This window comes from Lynx canadensis, chromosome B2, assembly GCF_007474595.2.
Source record: "Lynx canadensis isolate LIC74 chromosome B2, mLynCan4.pri.v2, whole genome shotgun sequence".
Lineage (NCBI taxonomy): Eukaryota > Metazoa > Chordata > Mammalia > Carnivora > Felidae > Lynx > Lynx canadensis.
Window position 1 is genome coordinate 15,319,023 of NC_044307.1, and position 17,243 is coordinate 15,336,265.

Here is a 17,243-nt window from a genome sequence, read left to right on the forward strand (position 1 = left end):
TAGGGGCAAGGGGACTGGATTGAGAGTCAGAGGCCTGGGGTTCTTAGCTCTGCCGTTCCCTGGCTGCGTGATCCCGTTCCTTTTAAGCCTCAGTCTCCTTGCCTGTCAAACGGGGAGGAGAGGTCAAAGTGTCCAGCACGGTGCCGGGTGCAGAGCTAATGTCGGCTGGGGTTGGGGTGGTCTCAGGATGACGGTGTGAGGGTACAACGGTCAACCCGGCAGCAGCGGCCGGTGCTGACCTGAAGGGAGGCAGGGGTGCGGCTGGGGTGGAGGCAGGGACCCACCACCCAGTGCTTCCATCAAGGCGGGCACCTCGGTGTGCCGGGGCCAGCGAACGCTGCTGCCTCCGCCGGAAGCAGGGGGGGGGCTGGACGACGTGCCCCTGTGAGCGTTAACGTGCTGTCCGTGTGATTTGGTTGAGGGGACGCGGTAGGGCACAAACAGCTTTCGGGGGGGCCTCGAGAAACGTGCCTTTGCCTCTTCCCTCTGCCAGCTCGCGAGCTGCGAGCTGAGGCCCTGGAGGCCCCTCAGCCCACCTCTCCCCTCCGCTCGTCGCTTTGCTGCTGAAACGCCAATCGCTTGACAGCAGCTGCTTGCTCCGAGCCCTTGGAATGGGCCCGTGTCTGCTCCCTCTCCTGTTGACCGGGGCCCACAGAGGGGTGTTTCCAGCCACGGCGGAACGGGCCGCACCTTTTCCGTCCAAATCAGGGACCATTTATTTATTTATTTATTATTTATTTATTTATTTATTTATTTATTTATTTATGCTTCGAATTTCTCTCCCCCACCGTCCAAACCCAAAGCTGTCCTCTTTCCAGCTCCAGCGAATCATGCTCTGCACCTGCACTGTTTCCACTCTCGCAGAGCTGCCTGGTTCCTGGGGGGCAAAACTATGTCTTTACAAGAAACTGAAACCACCGAGAGGCAGAGGCGGCCTGATCTCCCAGCCTGGCAGGGGGAGGAGGTGACGGGCGGGCGGAGACCTGAACTGGGAACCTCACTGCTGGGCCCCAGGAGGCTGCATGTGCCTGACCAGCTGCCAGATGGTCTGAAAAATGCCTCCATTTCCTTATTGTGGTCTGTTCCCAGATTTTAAATTTTGATATACTTAAAATAAGGTTTGTCCGAGTAAACAACATTACGCATAGGTATGTTCCTCGCTCAGGCACGACTAAAGGTAATCAGTACTATACATACTTTTAAATTCTTCTTCTTCTTCCTTTTCTTTTTTTTAAGTAATTGTAACTAAGTTCTTTTTTAGTGGAAGAGGGATGTGTGCATGTGGGGGTAGAAGGCAGCCAGGGCGAGAGGGCATGCAGTGAACAGTGACAGCCCCAGGTTCCCTTCCTCAGAAGCCTCCTGTCCGCCTAAACACAAGCATGGGGTTGCATGTGCTTATCTAGGAAGAAAGGACAGCGTGTCCCGCCTGCTTTGGGGGCTGTCATAACCAAGTCAGTGAGAGAATTGAGGAAAACCCAAGAGAGTTCACCTGCAGCCGGAGGGCTTTTGTGCCATGGGTGGGTGGGTGTCCCAAGGTGGGGTGAGCCTGGGGGCCAGTGGGGAGGACCATAAGCATTTTATATGGTGGCTTGGAAAGGTGGCAACCCCCCCCCCCCCCCCCCAACAAGGCAGCATGTAAAGTGAGCAAGGCCAGCCTCCTGCCTGGTGATATTTTTGCTATTTTAGCCACAGGGCCTTGTAGAGCTGGCACCCCGGCTGGGGCTTTCCTTCTGCGGAGGCCCAGGGGCTAAGGCAGAAAAGCCCCAGCTCCTGTACATGCACCGCCCCGCCCCGGGATGCTGGGATAAGTGCCTTTGACCCTGATTCTGTTCACGGGAGGGACTTTCTGAGCTAATGGGCCTCACCAGGGTGTGAAGTATTTTTACCTGCTTAGCTGAAGAAAACTCGCTTGCCCTCCTCTGGGAGGGGGGCTGTGAAATCACCTGAAACCCCCATTGAACAAGGTGTCAGTGACAACCGTCTCACTCCCACTCCGGGGTGGTGGTTAAGGAACGGACGGAATCTTCCTCCCTTCCATACCGTCCTCTGTCTTTTCCTAAAGGAACAACGGCGGCAAGGGTATCTCCACACGGGAGAACACGAGATGGAGGCTTGATCTGTTGCAGGGGAGAAGGGAAACGAGGGTGCAGAATTGCAGCTCAGCACGGCACTCGTCTTAACGGGTTTGTCAACTTAGAGGAATCCGTTCAATTCTGCTTCTGTGGTTTATTCTTCCTGTCTCTTCTGCGAACAAATTCACTGCTTCATTTAAAAGGGCCCTTTGCCTTAATTTGGGGTGTTGCCCCATGGAAGTATGAATGATCATGGCCTCTTACTGTGAAATGTGGAATTTTTTTTTTAAATTAATGGCACCTAAAGAGCAGAACCCCCTTTACCAAAAATAGTATTTGGGAAAGGGACTGGTTGCGTGTCCACGACTGATTAAATGTCGGATATGGTCGTCCTATCTGGCTTTGGACAGCATGCTGTTCTCTTCCTGCCTTTGCCACAGCCCCAGGTGGGACCCATGCCAGGCCGGTGCCTGGCTCAACATTATTTCCCTTGCAGGAAGTCATAAATATTGGCCGACTGGCTCATGACTGTGTGAGGTCCGCACCGGTGGGAGTCACAGGCTGTGCACGGAGGGGAGAGGGTGGAGCTATTAGGGAAACAGCTTCTCTCTACCTGGAGGCTTGGAGAGAGCTGGGTGTGTTTCCTGATCGATGTCAGATGATGACATTACTACTTAAGCAGGTGGGACACCTGGGTGCGGGCTGAGAAAGAGCTCAGGAAAGCCATTGGCCTAGGAGGGCAGTTAAGAGCGATGCTTTAGAGTCAGACCCGGTTTGGAAGCCACCAGGTGTTGTAAGGATTAAATAAAATCATGCATGAAAATGGCATAGCACAGTCTGGGTATGTAATGAGCGTTTTAATATTTGGGAGCTGTGTGTGGTACCCACACAGCCTACGTTAGATGTTGGCCACACGCCAGGGACCATAGGGGACAACAATTTGTTCATATCAGCTGTTTTGGTTTTGCACGCACGAGTACTCTGGCTCTCCTCGTTAGAGTCCAGGGTCACCTAAGCGAGCCCCCTCACGGACTCCAAGGAGGCCTAGGTGCTCAGTCCCTGAAGCCCCTTTGTTGTCCCGGAGGTGGTCACCACAGGGGCACCTGTGGACTGGTAGAGGCACAGGCGAGGAGGCTGTGACTGTGATCATTCAGGCCGGAGACGATCGGCCAGTTGTCTCCTGCCAGTTGGCAGGTGTTCATCAGCAGCTGGAAGTGGAAGAGAGAAGGTGACTTCTAGGTGATGATGTTCACCGGAAAAGGAAGGAAGAGGAGGAAGAGGATTGGGGCAGAAGGGCAGGGTTTGAACACGTGGAAACAGAAGTGTGAGACACAACTGAGTCTGGTGCTTGGGAGACGTGTGTCACGCGTGACAGCTAACAGTCGGTAAGAGCTCACAGTGTGTCAGACACTGTTCTAAGCACCTTACGTGTATTTCATTTAACCCTCATCAGAGCCCCATAAAATAGGTGCCTTTACTCCTGTTTTACAGATGAGAAAGCTGAGGCACAGTGTAACATGCCCAGCACAGCGGAAATTGACCTGCCCGACATAGCTGGTAACGGGTAGAGCCAGAATTTGACCCCAGAGCTTCTGGGCTCAGTGCCATATGTTGTTTCTTCTTCTTTTTCTCTTTCTTGATTGAAGTAGAGTCAACACACAATGTTGCACCCGTTTCAGGTGTACAACCTAGTGACTGGATAAGTGTGTGTGTTTAGCTGTGCTCACAAGTGTAGGTACCCACCTGTCACCATACGGCACTATGACCGTGCCACTGACATATTCCCTATGCTGTGCCTTTTATTCCTGTGCCTTATGCATTCCAGAACTGGAAGCCTAGATCTCTGTCTGTCTTCACCAATTGTCCACTCCCCCTTGTCCTCTGGCAACCAGCAGTTCTCTATATTTATGGGTCTGCTTTTGTCCATTTTTTTTTTTTGCTTGTTTTTTAAGATTTTTTTTTCCAATTTAATGTTATCTTTGAGAGGGAGATAGTGTGAGCAGCGGAGGGGCAAAGAGAGAGGGGGGCACAGAATCCGAAGCAGGCTCCAGGCTCTGAGCTGTCAGTACAGAGCCAGATATGGGGCTCGAACCCATGAACTGCGAAGATCATGACCTGAGCTGAGGTCGGACGCTTAACTGACTGAGCCACCCAAGCACCCCCATTTGTTTTGTTTTTCAGACTCCACATGTAAGCGAAATCACATGGTATTTGTCTTTCTCCACTGAACTTATTTTACTTGGTATAATAGTCTCTAGGGCCATCTGTGTTGTTGCAAATGGTTCTCTCTCTCTCTCGCTCTCACTCTCATGTTTTCCTTATTCATTCAGCTATCAGTGGACACTTGGGTTGCATCCATACCTTGGCTGTCGTAAACGCTGCAATAAACATAGGGGTGCATGTTTTCATTTTTTTTCAGGTAAATACTCAGTAGTGGAATTATTGGATCTTATGGTAGTTCTGTTTTTAGTTTTTTTTGAGGCACCTCCATACTGTTTTCCACAGTGGCTGCACCAATTTACATTCCCACCAACAGGGCACAGGGTTCCCTTTTCTCCACATCTTCACCAACACCTGTTTCTTGCGTTTTTGATGCTTGCCATTCTGACAAGTATGAAGTGATAGCTCATCGTGGTTTTTGACTTGCATTTCCTTGATGATTAATGATGTTGAGCATTTTCTCATGTGTCTGGTTGGCCATCTGCCTTCTTTGGAAAAAGTGTCTTTTCAGATCCTCTCCTTTTTTTTTTTTTTTATTTATTTATTATTTTTTTTTTTTAATTTTTTTTTTTCAACGTTTATTTATTTTCAGGACAGAGAGAGACAGAGCATGAACAGGGGAGGGGCAGGGAGAGAGGGAGACACAGAATCGGAAACAGGCTCCAGGCTCTGAGCCATCAGCCCAGAGCCCGACGCGGGGCTCGAACTCACGGAGCGCGAGATCGTGACCTGGCTGAAGTCGGACGCTTAACCGACTGCGCCACCCAGGCGCCCCCTCCTTATTTTTTAATAAGATTATTTTTTGATGTTATGTAAGTTCTTTACATATTTTGGATATTAACCCCTTACTGGATTTATCATTTGCTCTTATCTTCTCCCATTCAAGAGGTTGTGTATCTTCTGTTGACGTTTCTTTATATTTTGGTGTAGTCCCAAGAGTTTATTTTTGTTTTTGTTTCCCTTCCCCGGGGAGACTTATCTATGAAAATGTTGCTAGGCTGATGTCAGAGATTACTGCCTGTGTTTTCTTCTAGGATTTTTGTGATTTTAGGTTTTACATTTACATCTTTAATCCATTTTGACTTTATTTTTGTGTATGGTGTATGAGAAAGTGGTCCAGTTTCATTCTTTTGCATGTAGCTGTTAACTTGTCCCAGCACCATTAATTGAAGAGACCGTCTTTTCTCCATTGTGTATTCTTGTGTTATAGATTAATTGACCATATAAGCATGGGTTTAATTCTTGGTTGTCTATTCTGTTCCATTGATCTAAATGTCTCCTTCTGTCCCGGTACCATACTGTTTTGAATATTAGAGCTTTGTAGTATACCTTGAAATCTGGGATTGTGATACTTCCTTTTCTTTTTTTTTTTTTTTTTTTCCTCTAGATTGCTTTGGCTATTTGGGGTCTTTTGTTTTATAAAAATTTTTAGTATCTTTTCTAGTTCTAGGAGATATATTATTGGCATTTTGATAGGGATTGCATTTAATCTATATATTGCTTTGGTTAGTATGGACATTTTAACAGTATTCTTCCAATCCATGAGCATGGTATGTCTTTCCATTTATTTGTGTCGTCTTTAGCTTTTTTTCATCAATGTTTTATAGTTTTCAGAGTACAGGTCTTTCACCTCTTTGGTTAACTTTACTCCTAGCCACTTTGTTCTTTTGGGTGAAATTGTAAATGGTTTGCTGTTTACATTTCTGCTCCTTTATTATTAGTGTATATAGAAAGGCAACAAATTTCTGTATGTTAATTTTGTAGCCTGGAATTTTACTGAGTTAACTTACGATTTCTAATCGTTTTTGGTAGAGTCTTTAGGGTTTTCTGTGTATAGTATGTCATCTGCAAATAGTGACAGTTTTAGTTCTTCCTTACTAACTTGGATGCCTAAAAAAAACTAAACCTATATTTTGGATGCCTTTTATTTCTTGTCTGATTGCTGTGGCTAGGACTTCCGGTACTGTGTTGAATCAAAGTGCTCAGTGAGAGTGGGTATCCTTGTCTTGTTCCTGATCTTAGAGGAAAAGCTCTTTTGCACTGCTGAGTGTGATGTTAGCTGTAGGTTTGTTATACATGGTCTTTATTATATTGAAGTATTTCTCTCTAAACCCACTGTGTTGAGAGCTTTTATCATGAATGGATGTTGAATTTTGTAAACGATTTTCCTGCATCTATTGAGATGATGTTGTGATTCTTATCCTTTATTTTGTTAATGTGGCGTGTCATGTTGATTGAGTTGCAAATATTGAACCATGCTTGTATCCTGGAATAAATCCTGCTTGATCATGGTGAATGATTTTTTTAATGTATTGTTGAATGTGGTCTGCTAGTATTTTGTTGAGGATTTTTGCACCTATGGTCATCAGGGATATTGGCCTGTAGTTTTGTTTTTTAAACAGTGTGTTTGGTATTAGGGTGATGTTGGCCTTGCAGAAGGTATTTGGAAGCTTTCCTTCCTCTTCTGTTTTTTGGAGTAGAGAACTAGGTGTTAATTCTTTAAATATTTCATAGAATTCACTTGTGAACCCATTTGGACTTTTGGTTGAGTTTTTTTATTACCAGTTTAATTTTGTTACTAGTAATTGGTCTATTAAGATTTTCTATTTCTTCCTAATTTGGTTTTGGAAGATTATATATTTCCAGGAATGTACCCATTTCTTCTAGGTTGTCCAATTTGTTGACATATCATTTTTCGTAGTAGTCTTTTACAATCCTTTGTATTTCTGTAGTGTTGGTTGTTCTCCTCTTTTCATTTCTGGTTTGATATATTTGGTCCTTTCTCTCTTTTTCTTGGTCTGGCTAAAGGTTTATCAATTTTGTCTATCTTTTCAAACAACCAGCTCTCGATTTCATTAATCTTTTCTATTTTTTAAGTCTTTATTTCATTTATTTCTGTTCTGATCTTTATTATTTCCTTCTACTAACTTTGAGTTTTATTCTTTTTCTAGTTCCTTTAGGTATAAGGTTAGATTGGGATTTTTCTGGTTTCTTGAGGTAGGCCTGTATTACTATAAATTTCCCTCTTAGATCTGCTTTCACTGCTTCCTAAAGATTTTGGACTGTTGTTTTCATTTTCATTTGTCTCCATGTATTTTATTTCCTCTTTCGTTCCTTCATTGACCCATTGGTTGTTTAGTAGCATGTTGTTTAGCCTCCATTGTGTTGTTTTTATTGTCATTTTTTTCTTGTAATTTTTTTCTAGTTTCATACTGTTGTGGTCAGAAAAGATGCATGATATGATTTCAGTCATCTTAAATTTATTGGGACTTATTTGTGGCCTATATGTGATAGGTCCTGGAGAATGTTACATGTGCAGTTGAAAAAAATTGTATTCTGTTGTTTTTGGATGGAATGTTCTGTATATATGTTAAGTCCATCTAGTCTCGTGTGTTGTTCAAAGACACTGTTCCCATGTTTTCTACCTGGATGACCTATCCATTGATGTGAAGTGTTAAAGTCCTCTATTGTTATCACATTACTGTCAGTTTCTTCATTTATGTTTGTTAATATTTGCTTTACGTATTTAGGTGCTTCAATGTTGGGTGCATAGATGTTTACACTTGTTATATATCCTCTTTTTGAAGTGATCCCTTTATCATTATATATTGCCCTTCTTGTTACAGTCTTTTTTTAAAAGTCTCTTTTGTCCAGGGCACCTGGGTGGCTAAGTTGGTTAAGTGTCCAACTCTTGATCTCAGCTCAGGTCTTGATATTACAGTTGTAAGTTTAAGCCCCACATTGGGCTCCATGCTGGGTGTGAAGTCCACTTAAAAAAAAAGAAAAGTCTGTTTTGTCCGATATAAGTGTTGATACCTGGCTTTTTTCAGCCTCCATTTGTGTGGAATGTCTTTTTCCATCCCTTCACTTTCAGTCTATGTGCATCTTTGGATCTGATGTCTCTTGTGGGCAGCATATAGGTGGGGTCTTGTTTTTTCATCCATTCCACCATTTTATGTCTTTTGATTGGAGCATTTAGGCCACTTACATTTAAAGTAATTATTGGTAGGTATGTATTTATTATCATTTTGTTGTTTTCTGACTGTTTTGTAGTTCTTCTCTGCATCACTTGCTTTCTTGTGTTTGATGACATTGTTATGCTTGGCTTTCTTTGGCTTTATTTTTTTTGTACCTATTATTACAGGTTTTTGGTGTGTGGTTACCAAGAGGTTCATATAGAACATTCTAAATATATGGCAATCTATACTAAGTTGATGGTGACCTAAGTTTGAACACATTCTAAAAGAATTATATTTTTACTCCTTCCACATTTTGCGTGTACACTTACATTTCTCAATTTTGTGGTTACCCTTAATTTTTTAGGTAGAATTGATTTTACTACTTTTGTCTTTTAACCTTCATACTAGCTTTATAAGTGACTGTTCTACTACCTTTACTGTATGTTTGCTTTTACTCATGAAATTTTTTTCTTTTCGTAATTTTCTTCTAATTAGGGCCTTTTCTTTTCCACTTAAAGAGATTCCTTTAACATTTCTTATAAGGCTGGTCTAGTGATGATGGTTTTTGTTTTTTTGTTTGTTTTTTTTTTTTTTTTTTTTGGTCTGGAAAACTGTATAGTCTTACAGGGTTTCCTTTGTAAGCAACTTTTTGCTTTTCTCTTGCTTTTAAATTTCTCTTTAATCTTTGGCATTTTAATTATTATGTATTGTGGTGTGGTGTGGACCTGCTTGTGTTCCCTTTGTTTGGAACTCTCTGTGCTTCCTGAATCTGAAGGTCTGTTTCCTTCCCCAGTTTAGGGGTTTTCAGCTGTTACTCCTTCAAACAAGCCTTTTGCCCCATTCTCTTCTCGCCTCCTCCTGGGACCCCTGTAATGCCAATGTTTGTTTGCTGGACCTGTTGTCCAGGAGATCCCTTAACCTATCTTCATCTTTTAAATTCTTTTTTATTTTTGCTGTTCAGCTTGTATACATCCATTATCCTATCTCCCAGATCTGTTCTGCATCCTCGAATATACTATTGATTATTTCATTTATTGTGCTCTTCAGATCTGGTTCTTTTTCATAAAGTTTTCTTCCTCCTTGGAAGAAAATTCTCACTAAATTCATCCACTTTTCTTCCCAGTCCTGTGAGCGTCTTAAGGACCATTACTTTGAACTCTTTATCAGGTACATTGGTTATCTTCATTTCCTTTTCTTTTTCTGAGGTTTTGTCTTGTTCTTTTGTTTGGAACATATTCCTCTCATTTTGCTCAATTTTGTGTTTATGTGAATGGCGGGGCGGGGGTGGGGGAGCACGTACTTCCCCTAATTTGAAAGAATGGTCTTGTGTATGGTTATGCCCTGTATAGACTGTGTGCGCCCGGTGACTTTGACCGGCTGGAGCTGTAGTTGGCATGGGCGGGGGGGGTCCCAGGACAGGCTGTGCTTGGGGCTGCCCTGGTGGAATGGCCTGAGCTGAAGTGGGCATGAGCTGGGGTGTCCCATGGTGTTCTCTGCAGAGGGCACCCTGATGGAGCCTCTGGAGCCGAGGCAGGCACAGGCCAGGGGTACTGGGCCACCCCATGTAGAGGGTGCCCTGGCGGAGCAGCTGAAGCGGGGTGCAGGCTGAACGGTCCCAGGCTGCTTTGCATGGGGAGTACCCTAGCCAAGGCAGGTGCAGCCTGGGGGCCTGGAGGGCTCCACACAGGGTGTGACCTGGCAAGCCAGGTGGTCCCAGGGTAGCAGCACTGCATGCTCCTAACACATATGCTCCACGGCTGCTTTGTGACGTCCAGAAACCCCGGCCAGGAGCTCAGGGTAGGTTTGAGCTGTATCTGTAGATCTGTGGTTCATCTGAGGCCAGGCGAGTGCTTAGGACCTGTGGAGAGCCAGCTAGGGAGTGTTTCTGGTGTCCAATTTGTCCTGTTAATAATCAGGTGTAAGCAAGCATATCACTGATGCATCCCGAAGTTGGGGTGTGTAGGAGATAACAGACTGTGTGTTAAGCATCACTGCTCAGGGCCCACAAGCCCCTCCAGGATGCTTTTTTTTTTTGCCCAGAGGAAGGGGGAGGCAGGACAGCAGAAGGCAGTCTGGTTGATAGCAGCTTCAGGATGAGCTCCCACGAAGGCACACTGGGAAAGGGCAGGGAGGTCCCACTAGCAACGAGCCCTCCAGGAGGCCAACCTAAGGCAAGGAGGGGTGGCAGGCATGCACGTCAGCCTTGCGGGTGGTCTGAAGGAGAGGAATCCAGACTGTTCTCTAAGAGACTGCCCTGCCAGGACTTACCTAAAGCTTACTCTTTCTTTGGGACGTCGTGTTTTAAAATTCAGATGAACCCAAGTCATAGAAAGCTGATGTCCTAAAGGACATCATAGGACATCTGATTGTGTCCCCATTTTCCAGGTGAGAAAATTGAGGCCCAGAGAAGTAAAATGACTCGGACAAACTGCTTGGTTAGGTGTTGTGGCATAGCCACCACTTGTCTGTCCTAGGATGACTAAACATCTCAGGATGGGACACGCCCTGCCGCTCTGTTCACTTCAGCAAGGGCTCCCTCAGGATGATGGCCCATTTCCTTCCGTCTTGCAGGGCGAAGCCTATTGGGGGCGCCACCAAAGCTCCTCTTTATAGGTCTTCCACACCTTTCGGTACCTGCAGTTCTGTCCTGCCGGTTAGATTTATTATGAGTCAGAGAGCTCTGCAGGTGCGCAGGGGCAGAATGGGGCTGAAGCTCTCAGCACGAAACGTGAAAACCTTTCTGTAACCCCTCGCCCCCTCTGCCATAGCCACTCCTGCTCCAAGAGTCCCTCCGCCTGCACAGGTGAGAGCCTGTGTGCCCTCTGAGGCAATGCTGCAGAGTGCTGAGGGCCAGTGCGGGCTTTGTGGTCGCTGCTCAGCAAAGAAGTAAGCGGTGTGTGTGCTCACTCTGGTCTTCGGAGCTGGAGACTCCCAGGCGAAGCAAAAGCGGCTCCTGTCGTCCCAGCCCTTGCTACTCAGAAGCATGATTTCTGGACCCAGCAGCATTCGCATGTCCTGGGAGCTAGCTAGAAATGCAGACTCTCAGGCCCACCCAGGCTTCCTGAGTTGGCACCTGCGTGGTAAGACCTTCACCAGGACTCCCAGGAGCGGCACAGGGGAGCCGCGCTAGGGTAAGCTCCCTGTCCCCAGGGTCACCTTCTTCCAGGGCCGGGCCAAACATCGGTTGTCCGGTCACTTCACCCACCTAGAAAAATGCAGCCAGCAAGCACCGAAGCTTGTCTTGCCTTCCCCCCAGCACTTCAAAAAGACAAGTCAGGACCAGAAAGGCAATAAAGCTCTTAGCTTTACAGGACAAATACTCAGACTTTGCCCAGAGACCGAGAAAGTACTCAAAAGCCAAGTAGTTGGTGGCTTTTGCTCTGGGGCAGTGACACCCCACGGCACTGCTGGTACCCAAAGCTGTCTCATAGCTGCTCTTATGGGGAGGACTCCGAGGGACTGCAGTTTATTAAAGGGCAGCTGGGCAATATGTCTTAGAAAGTCCTAGAAAGCTAATTTACGTGCAGCCGTCCTCCCCGCACCCAGTAACACCTGACACACGAGGAGGTTGTCTGCCTCCGTAACTTCTGACGCTTTGCTGCTGAGCTGACCTGCCCTTCATCCCAGCCGCAGCCCAACTCTTTTCGGTGGTTGACAAGACACACGGGAGCCAAGGAAAGGATTTTTTTTTTTTTTTGACTTTTTTTTTTTTTGGTTTTTAAAGAAACTGCATACATCAGAGACAAACAATAATTTAAATACCATGCAGTTTCTGTATGTACAAAACCTAGGCCATAGAGATCCAGTTTAATTTGTATTGTATTTACATCGTCTTCCTCACACAGCCATCATCTGTTAAATTAGAACACAGGAGAGCGCTCCTATACGAAGACAAACTATGTACAGACACCCGGGAAGCCACTGGAAAAAGCAACTGGTTTGGGGACTGACAGACAGATGGGAAGAAAAAGTCATCGGAGGTGACCTCCACCCACTGGCTGTGCACGGGGAGAGTCTGAAATCCCATTCATCGAAGCACACACCACAATATTCATTCGGCAAATATAAATACACGTCCATAGCGGGAGAAAAATAAACCCAGAGGTTTTTTTTTGTTTTGTTTTTTTGTTTTTTTTTTTTTATCACACCTACCATCACGTTGTTTGGTTTCTCTAATTGGACATAAAGGCTAACGTTTTAAAAGTTTTACAGGGCTTTGGAGAGGAATCGATCAGCAATTTTGAAACACAGCAAGGAGGCCAACAGGAGTCCCTTCTGCCACAGGAGGTGGTGCGGAGCATGGGGCAATGTCTGCTTTCAAGAGGGAAACCTCTTGAGAAACTTCACATTCTTCCTCACACTGACCCAGAGGACAGAAGGCTCAACTGGGAACTGACACGCACAAGACCTTTGAGAATCGCAGCTTTTTCAGAAAAGGGGATGCATTTTAAACCATCTAGCCCATCTCTCCCTTTTTTTTTTTTTTTTAATAATTGTCAGTTTGCCATCTTAGAAAGTAACACCTCTTCCAGTTGTCCTAACGATATGGCAAAAAAAAAAAAAAAAAAGAAATTGGGATAGATTTCTAGAAAGACCTCAGGATTTCATGAAAGGGAGGAGGCGGCAGAGGGCCAACCTGTGGTCCACGGAGGTGGCAGAGCCCCCTGAGCTGGGCTTGAAATAATCGCCCACCTTGATGGCAGGTGGGATTTCTGTAGCACAGCAGGTGCACCCTAATTCCTGCAACTGACTTCTCCCAAAGGGTGCTCTTCGGGGATGGAGGCTGAAATTGTGTTCAGTTTCTCCCCAGCTCCAAGCGGACTGCAAGAACAGGGCACTTTGGGCAGGAAACCTGGGCTGCTGGCTGGCTGCAGGAAACGGACTTGGGCGTCACGTTCCCAGGGCATCAGAGGCCCAAAAATCAAAGCCAGCAAAGAAGCCGTTGGCCTTCGAGGGAGGAGTCCAGGCGATGGACTGAGTTCCCGTAGGACTCGCTCCTGGGTCCGCGGAAGGCCTGGCCATCATGTCAGGGCCCTGGGAGCCGCATGAAGACAGCTGTGAGTTACAGGAAGCTCAGACTCCAACCCGGGCAAGGCAGGCACCTCCGCCTGGAACACGTGCCCGCTGTAGAGAAGTTAAACGAAAGAGCCCTACATCTTTCGTCACACCATTTGCACATTCAAACGTCAGTAAGCCTTTCGGGAAGACTGTGTTTACAGCCACGCTAAAATCCCGACCACGTTTTCCCTGAACTATCAGATTCCACATTCAAAGAGAAAAGGAACTAGTGACGGCCCCTCCTTGGGCCAGGCAGCGGCGTGCTCACTCCCGGTGGTACGGGGACAACTTTGCGACGGCTACTGGGCACTGCCTGAAGAACTGCCCTGAGCTCCCCCCAGACTCTGCACAGCTCCTGGGTTAACGGCGGCCACAGGGGCTGTTAATGCCTGCCCAAAATACAACGGCCTCGCCGATGGGTGTGCATCCCAAGAGTAACTTGCTTCCCACACGTTTTGGGGTGGGAACTGGTCAACTCCTTTCTGTGAAGGCCAGTCTGGGATCTTTCTAAATCTCGGGCACGTGTGGAGGAGAGCAAGCCATTACCGAGAAAAATCACGGTAACTGTGAGACCACGACGGAGGCCCAGGCAGGGCTTGGTGACGGAGGGCCCTACAGGGTCTGTCAGGCAGGAAAACAGAAGCAGCCGCGACGGGCCCCGTGAAGAGAGTGGTTAGGGTTTGGGGGCTGTCCTTCCACTCACTGCACATCTTACCCGGGGTGTCCCCGTCAGGAGGGCACTGCCTTCCTGTGGTCCCAAGCGAATGGGACAGCTAGAGATACACCTCCCATGAGCTTTACCAGCACCACGAGGGAGAGGAAGGATGCTCTCCAGATGGGTAGGAGCAGGAAGGTACAGCACGGGCAGGTGTGGCTGGTGTTTGCGCCATTCTGGCATATGCCAAACCCTGAAGGCCCTCCACAGAAACTCTTCAGTGCAAAGAAAGGAGACTAGAAGGCCATCGGGTGGTTCTGGAGTCCCAGTCCATCAGAGACCGGCGAGCCAGTCTTTCAGGAATGGTTTCTGGCTTGCATGCATTGGTCCTACACTCAGAAGCTGTTACCTTCCGACCCATACAGTCACTGGCCCTGGGGTGCGTGGAGAAAACGAACATCAGCCAAGCAGTTTCTCTCCCCAGCCTCTCCGTCCTCACCAGGCTCCTTACACTCAGATGCACCAATGCCACGGGCGTCCCACAGCAGTGGCCGGGTGCACAAGACCACCCGTGACATTTGGCTTTTTTAACACAGATGGGTCAGTTCGAACTGAGCAGATGACAACTTCCCCTGTGCACACCAGAGCTTCCCGGGAGGCAGCTCCACTCAGTCTGAGGGGACAGGATAGGTGCTCAGTGCCGGCCTTCCATACCTGCAGCCCACACACTCTCGAGACAGACAGTCGACCACAGACTCCCCCAGAAAAGCATCTTCCCTTTTGTTCACGGTATGGATGACGGCTGAAGGGAGAGAAAGGACAGGGGTGACTGAGAACAGTGCTCCCTCTCAGCCTCCTCCTAAGAGGCCCCCAAGTCGGACGCCACACCCGGAGCCAGTGTGTTTGGCCAAGTCTAGAAAGCCAACCAGACCATGTGCACAGTCCATTCCAGGCCGAACCCACCGCCTCAGCTTTCTTTGGACCCAGGTGACAGACACTTGAGGGGAAGAGGTTTGCTGGAGCCTAAATGAACACGGCACCTGCCAGGCCTGGAGGGAGAGGACCAGGACCGCTCCGAGCGCCGGGAAGTCTCCACTCTGGCCTGCCGGTGCCCTCGGAGTCCGCGGCGGTACCAGCAGCTCTGACCGCGGAGTGGTGACCACTGGGCTTTCGCAAAGTGAATCCTGATCGGGTTTCCTTTTTCTTCTTCTTCTTTTTAAAAAAAGGCAGTTCAGAAGATTTACATCATAATGGGGAAGTGAATAAATACCAGCACTTATGGTTCTTAATAAATTTATGTTTCGAAGACAGCATAGCACTCAGGAGGAATTTGACTGTTAAGGTCGGTGAAACCTAGAAAACAAATAATTAAGTCAAGACCAAGGGGCTGCTAGAGATGCCTGATGCCACAGCCCGAGCTTCCCATCCTCAGACTCCCCGTGGCTGACGAGTGGCAGGTTAAATCTGGTTAAACCTCCGGCCAAAGGCACATCCCTAACAGAACTCCTCAAGTACTCGAGCCCCCACGGAATCCAGCTTATGTTTGGGAGTAGTTTCAGCTGGAGCTCCTGGGGGCCCAAACCGGACGGCCCTGGTGGCCCTCGGCCCACGCTCTCAGCCTGGACTCGGCAGCAAGGCTGAGCCCAGGCGCCAGTCGGCACGTCCTGTTTCTCTAAGTGTTCGCCACGGGAGTCCTAAGAATCAAGTCACTGGCTCTGCCACTAGCTAGCCATGTGACCTTATATCAACCCCTTCAATCTCTCTCTGCCTAAGTTTCCCCAAAGGAGGATATGGGCACACGGAATCACAGGAGCAAACCCACTCTGGAAGTCCCATGTGGATTTGGTATTTTGCCCAGGCTTGGCTTGGGCTGACTGGACATAAATGTCAACGGGCTTTTCTTCTCAGCTTAGGTTTCCATAAAAACCCACTCTGGGGTTATGGGTGGTCTGGCACTTAACAGATCTTTAAGTGAAAAACCAGGCCTTCAGAAGGTCGCGGTGCTCCTTCCCCTCGATTCGGAAACCACAGCGGACCTTCTCTTATCCCCCACCCCTCCCCACCACGCCACCTGTAATCCGGCAGCAGATGGCAGTTAGTCGGGAAGCAGGTACGACCATCTGAAGGAAAGAAAAGGGAAAAGAACCCCTCAATTTACTAACCTTGTTAAATGTCTACTCAATTCATGAACTTCCATTTCAGTGCTTTTAAATTCATTGAGCTCCTTTCGAATGGCAGCCTGGAATGAAGAGAGGTCCGTGAATATGCAGAAGAGACAGATGGAAGGGAGTTCGCTTATTACCTGTTTTGTTTGACAAAGCCGAACGACCCAGTATAAGTACGGAAAATGAATTCCTTCACTGGGAGGGGAAAGAAAATCACCTGGAACCGACAGAGAATCCCCCCGCCCCCCAAATGTAAATCGCAAATGATATCTGGCCTACTGCCCAAAGTGTCTTTTTCTTCCTCTCTCCGAGGAGCGCCTCCGGGGAAGCAAGAGGCCATGCAGATCTGCCCCACACTCCTGGGGTCTGGAATGCACTTTTAAAGTTGTGGTGTTTTTCCAATGTTTTATTTTTTGAGACAGTGCGAGCAGGGGAGGGGAACAGAGAGAGGGGGACAGAGGATCCGAAGCTGGCTCCGCACCGATAGCATCAAGTCTGATGCGGGGCTCCACCCCGCGAACCGTGAGACCATGACCTGAGACAAAGAAGCTCGACCGACAGAGCCACCTGATGCCCCGAGTGCACGTTTAAATGTCAACCCCTCATCTTCCGTAGGCAAACAATCTAAGCTCAGCACAAGCACTGTGCTGCCTCAGGATGGGTCGTTCTAGAAGGGGTGGGTCAAATTCCTCAGTCAAATTAAGGGAATGGGTGATTGCCAGCTGCCTCCTTTCCGTTTGACTTACAAAGACCTCGCTCTTTCACAGCTCTGTTGATTCGGAGGTGGTCTATGCCATTATCAAGGGAATGGCGTCGTTTGAGTAGCTGCCCGCTTCCAGCAGCACCCGTAGATGTGCTGTGGCTGAGGGAGGGCAGGCAGGCAGGATGCAAGGACAGACGAGGAGGTGGAACAGAAGGTTCTGACACTGCAGAAAACCTCACTTCCTCCCCAGGCACTGAAATTCTAAACATGCGCTCTTTTCCAGAGCTACTTCTAATGTTCATTTATTTTTGAGGGGGGGGGGGAGGGGCAGAGAGAAAGAGAGGGAGACCCAGAAACCGAAACAGGCTCCAGGCTCTGAGCAGTCAGCACAGAGGCCGATGCGGGGTTCGA

The 17,243-nt window shown here is 47.6% G+C and overlaps 1 protein-coding gene across 7 annotated transcripts in view; it reads right to left on the reverse strand.

The window, feature by feature from the left end:
- Nucleotides 1-12,356: 12,356 nt before the first annotated feature.
- Nucleotides 12,357-17,243, reverse strand: part of PHACTR1 (phosphatase and actin regulator 1) — a 567,248-nt gene continuing 562,361 nt past the window's right edge. For all 7 annotated transcript variants that reach the window (XR_004343598.1, XM_030314831.2, XM_030314829.2 and 4 more), the window contains 2 exons: nucleotides 16,127-16,203; nucleotides 12,357-15,317 (listed from right to left, as the gene is read on the reverse strand). Coding sequence is in view for 6 of the 7 variants with exons in the window: in XM_030314831.2 (XP_030170691.1) it covers nucleotides 15,302-15,317; nucleotides 16,127-16,203 (93 nt within the window). In the remaining variant the exon portion in view is untranslated. The remainder of the gene's footprint in view (nucleotides 15,318-16,126; nucleotides 16,204-17,243) is intronic.